Source organism: Vigna radiata, chromosome 1, assembly GCF_000741045.1.
Source record: "Vigna radiata var. radiata cultivar VC1973A chromosome 1, Vradiata_ver6, whole genome shotgun sequence".
Classification (NCBI taxonomy): domain Eukaryota; kingdom Viridiplantae; phylum Streptophyta; class Magnoliopsida; order Fabales; family Fabaceae; genus Vigna; species Vigna radiata.
This window is the reverse complement of record NC_028351.1, coordinates 23,165,898-23,174,939: the sequence shown is the minus strand read 5'-3', so window position 1 is coordinate 23,174,939 and position 9,042 is coordinate 23,165,898. Positions and strand designations below refer to the sequence as shown.

Below are 9,042 nucleotides of genomic sequence, written 5' to 3'. Positions count from 1 at the left end.
TTAATTTAAATTCTAAAATATTGGATTATAAACCTAGGAGGTTCAAAGCAAAACAATCCAGGGCAGTGGTCGCATATTCTTAGGAAGGAAAGTCTCTATTATCCTGTGTTTTCTACACCAAAATCAGACAAAATTCAGTGGTTGATGATGCCAGATCACTGACCCTGATGAAGTAAAAAAACGACATTCTTGGTCAGCTTTCAGTGGTTAAGACACTTACAACTCCACTCACTTTGAGCCTCTTTCTCTTGGAAACTTGGTCACACCTTATCCACACACATCTTCTCTGATTCTGATAAGATACCACAAAGTACAACCCAATAGAAGAAAATGGCTAATCCAGAATAAAATAAGGTAAAAATCTTTGCACAGTTAGTTAGCATCAGGAGAAAGAAAAAACAAAAATAAACAAAAAATGTCTCTGGCATCTTCAATCCCATGCATCAAAATCCCAACTTGTTCCTCTTCTCCATCATCTTCTTCCTCAACTTCATCCTATTCTTTCAGGTTTTCTTCTTCCAAGCCTCACAGTATCACTATAAGGAGCTCTCAGGCTGAAGGGCCTGTGAGAAGGCCAGTGGCACCCCAGATAAGAGAACCATCATCAACAAGTGTTCCTCCTCAGCTTCAGAAGCCAGCACTTCCTTCTCAGACTCCTCCATCACCCCCTTCAGTGGTGCCTCCACCACAGAAGCCTGCTACTGCTGTTGTTGGGGATGGTAAGAATGTCATTACATTAGAGTTTCAGAGGCAAAAGGCCAAGGAGTTGCAGGAATACTTCAAACAGAAGAAGCTTGAAGAAGCAAATCAGGGTCCTTTCTTTGGTTTCATAGGGAAAAATGAGATTAACAATGGAAGGTAAAAGCTCTGCTAATGCCCCAGAATCAAATTGGATCTTTTCTATATGTGGGGTTTATGTTAATTGCATTTTCTTTATCTTGGCACAATTGGTTAATTGTTACCAGCTAATTGGTTGATTGCTTCCTTTTTTATTAATTTGTGTTCTTGTGTTCCTCAAATTCAAGAGGGTTTGCTCCAAATGTTTTCTTTCTTTTTATCTTGGCCTAATTTAATTGCCAAAAAATGAAAGTTTTAAGGATACCCAATAGGCGTAATTTAGGGTATGCAATTCATTGGTCTGCAAAAGCTTATCAGTTCTTTGCAATGGAAACAGAAACACTTACATTTTCAGACACCGAAGTTTACAATTTTCTCCTTACAGTTTTTCCTTTTATAAAATTTGTGAGAAGATTCACAACTGGTAAGATGATTAAAGATTCCTATCACAATCTATTATTGGAAACATAAGGTTTTGTGCAGATAGTAGTTTTTTTGTGTCAAGCTGAAAACAAATTGATGCAATTAGCTTGTCTGCATTCATGATTAGTTGAAATCTTAATAGATATTAGATTCAAAGCATCATCTCAGCTACATGTGTTTAATACTTTGTCATTCTATTTATGAATAGCTGTCACACTTAAATTTTATCAGCATTGTTATGCAAGTTCTGTTGTATTTTGACTTACTAATCAGAAATTTCATTTGTACAGATGGGCAATGTTTGGTTTTGCAGTAGGGTTGCTTACAGAGTTTGCAACAGGCTCAGACTTTGTTGATCAAATAAAGATCCTTCTCTCGAATTTTGGGATAGTGGATTTGGAATGAATGAATACCTCAATATGAAATACTGTCAATACTTTCTTGTTCCTGTCGCTGGTGTAAACTATGTTGAGTAATTTGTTTTGTAATTCATTTATACAAAACAAGCTTTCTCTTCATATTGATGAATCTCAAGAATTTGATGTTCCTTTTCCCATTATGCTGGACTTCCAAGAGATCGAAAAATTTAAAGAGCATTGCAGTTTTATAGTGACATTGATACTCAGAATATGTAAGATTGTGATAGATTACTTAGTAACTATACAGCTATTCTCTTGAGGAATAGCTTGAAAAGGTTGTCGGTTTTACCAGCTTGAAACCTGTGTTGAAAATATGTCTAATATCAGCAGTTTGAAAGTGCATAATTTCCTATGAATTGTCATTGTCACAACGCAGATAATGTGTAGTTTTGTAAAGTGACATTGTGAAACGTTTCTATCTCGTTTTATTGGAAATATAAACTTTTGTTTATTTTTCTTATAAGATTTAGATGACTTTTGCAAGACTATCAAGTTTCCAATAAGAGATTTTCTTCTTCCTTTTCCACCAACCTTTTCTTGTTTCCTGTATCTACAAATTCAGATAACTCGGATGTGTCTAAAATAAAATATTTTGATGCACAAGTCTACATAACATGAAATCATCACTTATTTATATTATCTGGTATTGGACTTTTGCCCTTTGAAATGGCCTTTTCCATACTCCAACGTTATGGCTAGTGACGAGATATTCTCCTAACTTGTTTTAATACTTTTGGTTGGTGGGTAATCATTGTGAAATACTTTCAACCAGTAGTTTTTCACAAAAGGAAAAGAAAAAAAGTTGTATGATTTCTCTAATTCTTTGTGATTTTCAGGATTTTAAATGGAGGGAAGAAGAAGTATGCGTCTTCTAGCTTTATGTTCAATTGAAGCAAACTTTACCCATCAAAACCTAACAAACCAATATTTTGATTCTTAGTAATTAAAATAGTAATAAATAAAATTTTAGAACATTAAAAATTAAAATAAATTATTAGTTTATTGATTCTTAGTCTTTAATGTACACATAAAAGTTCAAATATGTGCATCAGAACACATAATTAAATAAAGTAATACATTAGTGTCAAACTACATTAATAAAGTAATAATGTTAATTAAATAGTACATATAATAGTAATAAATACAATTTTATAACATTAAAAATTAAAATAAATTATTAGTTTATTGATTCTTAGTCTTTACTGTACACATAAAAGTTCAAATATGTGCATAAGAACACATAATTAAATAAGAACATTGTCTATTTTAACAAATTAGCATCTAATGAAAATAAAATGCATTATAATATAAAACTTATAAATGAATATAATTGATTAAATTAAATGTTTAAAAGAATATAAATTTATATTTAATATTTTTTATTGCATTTTGAAAAGGAATAAAAATAGACCAAAAGCTATCAACATAAATATATGAAATAATTCAAGCCAAAATAATTCAGGTTTATATTTCTATAGAAGTCTAATTTAAAATATATTTTAGACAAATAATGTTATTATCATCATGTTCAAATTGTAATAATGTATTAAAATTATATTTTCATTTCTTTTCAAATTTATTAAATATTTTGACTAAAAACCGTATGGTTGAAGTTGTATAAAGTATTTCATATAAAAATACCAGAATACATACCATACATTTTGATTTAGGATTCAAAAGCAAATAAATCTTATGAACATATATAATAAAACATTATTGAAAAACAATATTTTCTTTTTCTTTAACAAATTACAAATGTTACTAATTTGTTTTTGAAATTTCATAATTATTTTTCCTTTTTCTAAAAATTTCTTTTCACGTAGAAGTCATCTTTTATTACAAATATTAGAAACAATAAAAACATAGGAGGGATACTATAAAAAATAAAATCCATAAACAATACAAATTTTGTTAAAAACTATAGTACTACTATAGATATAAGAAACAATAAAAATTTAAGAAGCACTCTGACACTGAAATTGTTACAAATGTGAAAAACATATTTGTTATAATAGTTAAAAAAATGTTATTTTTACAAATCTATATCATTACATGTCTGATAAACAATATTAGAAGACGCTACTTTTACAAATCTGTACTATTCGATAAACAATATAGATGTGATAATCACTTTATTATAAATTTACCATATTGTTATAGATAGGAAAAATATTACACTCTTCCTATAAATTAAAAAAAAAAAAAACTACTATGAACAAAGGTATCACTATATCATTGGACATCTAAAAGAAATATTGACGGATACAAATATAAAAAGAGTATCTTTAACTCAAGAAAAATCAATTTATTTAAATTATAACACAAAACCTAATATTTTGGCATAAAATTATAGATGTATATTATGTGATGCATACAAAAATCAAGCAATATAGAAAACATACTTAGTGATGTCGAACAACATAATCAGATTAAAATTTTTCATGGGACTTCCGAATGAAAATGGTGGAGGAGCATGAACTTGAGAGATGGGGAGAAATTGTAAAGTTAGAGTATTTGAAAGTAACGGAAGATTCGCGAAAAGAGGGAGTCGAATGAAAGGGACAATGCGTCACTCTTGCTTTTCCAATGAAGTAGAATGACTAGAATTGCTCCTCCGAGATAGATTGCCTGGAGACTCACAGAACCAAGCACAATATTTGTTATTTATAAGCACAAAAGTGAGAAATGATTTAAAGGAAGATAATAAAAAGATTTTTTTATAAATAAAATTATCATATTATAATTATACTATTAAAATTAATATAAAATGAAATATAATAATAATTATATTGATAATAATAATAATAATAATAATAATAATTTTAATTATTATTATAGTAATATTAATGTAATTATTATTGTTGTTGTTAATTAATTATCATTATGATTAATTAATTGAAATTAATACACTTGTTTTGAAAAATTAATTATTGAAAAGTATGAGATAAATAATGATATTTAGAAGTGGTAATACCAATTGGTCTAGTTCTTTTAGACTCCCCAAAATACAAGATTGATTGATTTAGATGTTGGCTGAAAATGCTAGTCCATTTTAGGGATGACAAAAAAAAAACCTTTGTGTATAGGTATCTGTAGGTGAAATTCATTGTGGATAGTTGATATTTGCGGGCAATAGGTATTTGCGGATAATTTAGTACTTGCTCATTAACGGGTTGGGTTTGGATATAATATTACTCATACCTATGGGCATCCATTACGCGCTAAGTGTTAAGACTCCGACAAGTATGCCGAATCAGATCAAGTAATAATAAACGGTAAGTCCGAGTACGTTTCCCTAGAGACTCTTAGGCCTAAACGTTCATGTGATATCTTGATCTTTTAAGACTTGAGAAAACAAAAATTAGGGTTTTATATGCAAGATAGAAAATAAACATGCAAAGGTTTTGATCAATTGACCAAAAGATAATGCAGGTGAATAGTATGGATGAATTATGTTGTTGGGGTTTATGATTTCATCCTAATTCACTCTCATATATTTACGAATTTTACCTTATTCTACTTCTTTATCAATGTTAATGCCACTTTCTAATTTACCCTAATCCCAATGTCTTGGTGAAGAGAGTCTATCCCTAATTACTAGATTACTATATCTAGCCTCCCTAGAAATTAATTATGCATTACATAATTCGCACAGAAGCTTAAGGCAATCAGTCCTCCTATCCCTATGTCTAGGTAATATTGCTCCTGAGAGAATTTCCTCATGTCTAGACCTACCCACATGTGTTCATATAGATAGAATCAAAGATTATGCTAATGAATAATGTCTTAAACAAAGCATACAAATATAATGGAGAAAACACCCTAACAATTGATAAAAGAAAGCATATGAATAAAGTAATAATTCAACATATGAGAGTTTCAATAGGATTACATTGTTTCTGTTACCAATGAGGAGCATTGGTAAATCTTGAAGATAATTGGTTTTGATGATGATACAAGAACATAGACTTGAAGAAGATGTTATAACATATCTTTAAAAGCACTTTGTAGAATATAAATGTATTAGGAAAGTCTTAAATATGTAAAATTCGTATTTTTGGTATTGTTACATATTTAATCGATTATGAAGAGCAATAATCGATTATCTGAGCTTTTCTAAAAAACATGTTGCTCTGGAATAATCGATTATCACTCCAAATAATCGATTATCACAGGTCTGTTTTGAAAACTGCCCAAGCTATTTTGAAAAACTTGTAACAAACTTAAATAATTTATTATCACTTACAATAATCGATTATTACTGGCAGTTGTAACATGACCTTTCATATTCAGACTAGCTTCCTATAAATAGGTGCTTTGAGAACTTCAGAAAATAACTTTTGAACATAGAACTTTTGTAGAATACAGTTTGTCTGAGGAAGTTCTCGTAAGCTAGTTCAGTTCCCTTGCCTGGTCTCGTGAATAGGAGAAGCTCGTGTTTCGTTTGTCGATTGTCGAATCGGTTCTCTTCGAGTTGGTAAGGTGCTTTGTCTTGTCTCATGAATAAGAGAAGCTCGCGTTTCGTTTGTCGAAAGTCAGAGCGGTTCTCTTCGAGTTGGCAAGGTGTACTTTGTCTGGTCTCGTGAATAGGAGAAGCTTGCGTTTCATTTGTCGAAAGTCAGAGCGGTTCTCTTCGAGTTGACAAAGTAGTTCTCTTTCGGTTAGTTTGTCGAAGGAATGTTCTTTTATCTCTTTATTTTCATTCACTTATTGTAAAATTGTGAAACTGTTTTTAGTGAAACTGTTAATCACTTTTTATAGTGATTAACGACTAGACGTAGATTCTTTTGAATCGAACCAGTATAAAAATTATCTGTGTGATTTTTCTACTCCTTATATTATTTACTGTTTTATGCACATCAACTGTTTGATAAATTTTCTGTTTGAAAATTTGCTTTTAAACTGGACCATTTTAACTTAACTTGTGACCGAACACGCTTTCCGCTAAACTTTTTTTTATTCTGCTGCTCAACTCTATAACGGATACCGATTCTGTTCCCAACAATTGGTATCAGAGCTTGCTTTGATATTTTTTCAAAATTTTGCGAAAATGGCCGGTCATCAAAATCTTGTATATGCCGAGGGTGCTTTTATTAACAGACCACCACTTTTTACTAGTGATAATTATGCGTTATGGAAAGTCATAATGGAAATGTTTATGGGGTCTGTTGACAGAGGCATTTGGGAAGCTGTACAAAATGGTCCTTATATTCCTAAAAGCATAGTTGAAGGTGTAGAAGTAGAAAAACCATTTTTTGAGTGGACTAATGAAGAAAATAGACGAGCTCAGTTTGATATTAAAGCTCGTAATGTTATTTCATCTGTTGTTGTACTTGACTACTGTTGTACTTGATGAGTTTTAGTGGTTGAACGTGTATGATGGGAATTTGCGTATAAACTGTTGTTAGACTATTCTATGGTTTTGGAATCATAATCTGATGCTGCATAAGTGAAAATTAAAGTGATCTCTCAATTGTTCAAAGCTAATCATTAAGGCATGCTTGTTTGTGTTGGTACCAGCGGGGTATGGTTTGAAGAGTATAGCGCAGCGNAATTAAACTTAGAGTAAGCGAAAAGCGTGTTTGGTCACCCTTTTAAAACAAGTTGGTCCTTTTTCGAAAATCAATTTTCTTTCAGAAAATTTATCAAACAGTTGATATGCGTAAACAATAAAAAGTGTAGGGAAACAGAAAACCACAAAAAGTATTTTTATATTGGTTCGATTCAACAGAATCTACGTCCAGTCGTTAATCACTTCAAAGAGTGATTAACAGTTCCACTAAAAGATTATTTCACAGTTTACAATAGAAAGTGAATAAGAACTGGTAAACCTTCCTTTGTCAAACGAACCGGAAGAATGACACTCAGCCAACTCGAAGAGAACCGCTCCGGCAATAGACCAACGATTCGCGAGCTTCTCCTATTCACGGGACCAGGCAGAGCACCTTGCTAACTCGAAGAAAGCCTGCTCCGACTATCGACACACGATATGCGAGCCTCTCCTATTCATGAGACCAAGCAAGGGAACTTTGAACAAGCTACTGAGAACTTCCTCTGACAAACAGTATTCTTCTGAGCTTTCAGTTCAAGAACGTTGCGTTTGAATTTCTCTGAAACCCTACATATAGCCATCTGATTTGAATATCAAAGGTCAAGTCCCAACTGCCACGAATAGTCGATTATTGTAAGTGATAATCAATTATTTAAGTCCATTACATGTTTTTCAAAATGTGATAATCGATTATGTGATATGATAATCGATTATTCCTTAAGGACTTGTGATAATCGATTATTGCTTGTCCATAATCGATTATTCTAGTAGAAAATTCAAGTGATAATCGATTATTGCTTGTCCATAATCGATTATTCCAGTGAAAAATACAAGGTTTACAATTTATCTAAGATTTTCATACTACATCCAATTTCTACAAGTTGCTTTTAAATAATTCTAATGTTTTCTTCAAAGAAAACTTCTTGCAGCATCATCAAAACAATTCTTCAAGATTTACCAATACTCCTTATTGGTAACAATCTCCCCCTTTTTTATGATGATCAAAAATTCAATTTTAAAAGCAACTCTGGCTTACCTGCAACACATAAAAGCTAACAGACAACAACAAAGTTAGTAGTACCTGTATCAATTTTTATTATACTTCTCCCCTTATAGTTTTCTTCTCCCACTTTTTGATCATAAGCAAAAAGATTAATGTAAAAATCTCCCCCTTAATATGAGCTCCCCCTCAATTATACCGTTTTATTTAAAAGAGAAGGATTACATAAACTTCATAAAGATCATTACTAAAGAGATAAATAAACACAGAGAAAATAACACACCAAACAATCAACTTAGCAGTCTATTTTTAAGAATTCAGGACTAGGAGATCTTTCAGGAGGTTGGATATTTAGATGACCCTCGATGTTAGATAGGCGAACATCAAGATCAAGAAATTGATCAACCATGTACTCATCAATAGATTGCTGCCACTCATAAATTTCTTCAAAGTATGTCTTTTGTGCTAGACTCATATCCTCCAATTGTTTAGATAACCTTGCAAAGTGTTCTTCTATAGAAGTTGAGGAAGAAGAGGGTATGTTGGATGGTCCAGCATCAGAAGGAGCAACAACACTTACTGGGTCAGCCATATGAGTATCAATGTCATCATTTTCATCTTCATCAGGATGGTCATCATCTTTGTGGATAAGAACTCTTCCTCTAGTAATAAATCCCATCCGAGCGAAAGGTAGTATCTCCAATTTCCGAACCCACAGCTTGAATGGCTTGGACAAGTTCTCCTTCAACATTTACACCTTTGTACTCCAAAATCCTAGAAATAANAAGAGCATAGGGAAATTGATAGGAATG

The 9,042-nt window shown here is 31.5% G+C and overlaps 1 protein-coding gene across 1 annotated transcript; it reads left to right on the top strand.

Annotated features, from left to right (window-relative positions):
- The first annotated feature begins 360 nt into the window (after positions 1-360).
- On the top strand, positions 361-2,205 carry LOC106763862 (light-harvesting complex-like protein OHP2, chloroplastic). Its single transcript, XM_014648030.2, has 2 exons — positions 361-858; positions 1,551-2,205. Exons 1-2 carry the CDS (start codon positions 416-418, stop codon positions 1,663-1,665), a joined length of 558 nt encoding a protein of 185 aa, XP_014503516.1. The 5' UTR covers positions 361-415; the 3' UTR covers positions 1,666-2,205.
- Positions 2,206-9,042: the final 6,837 nt, after the last annotated feature.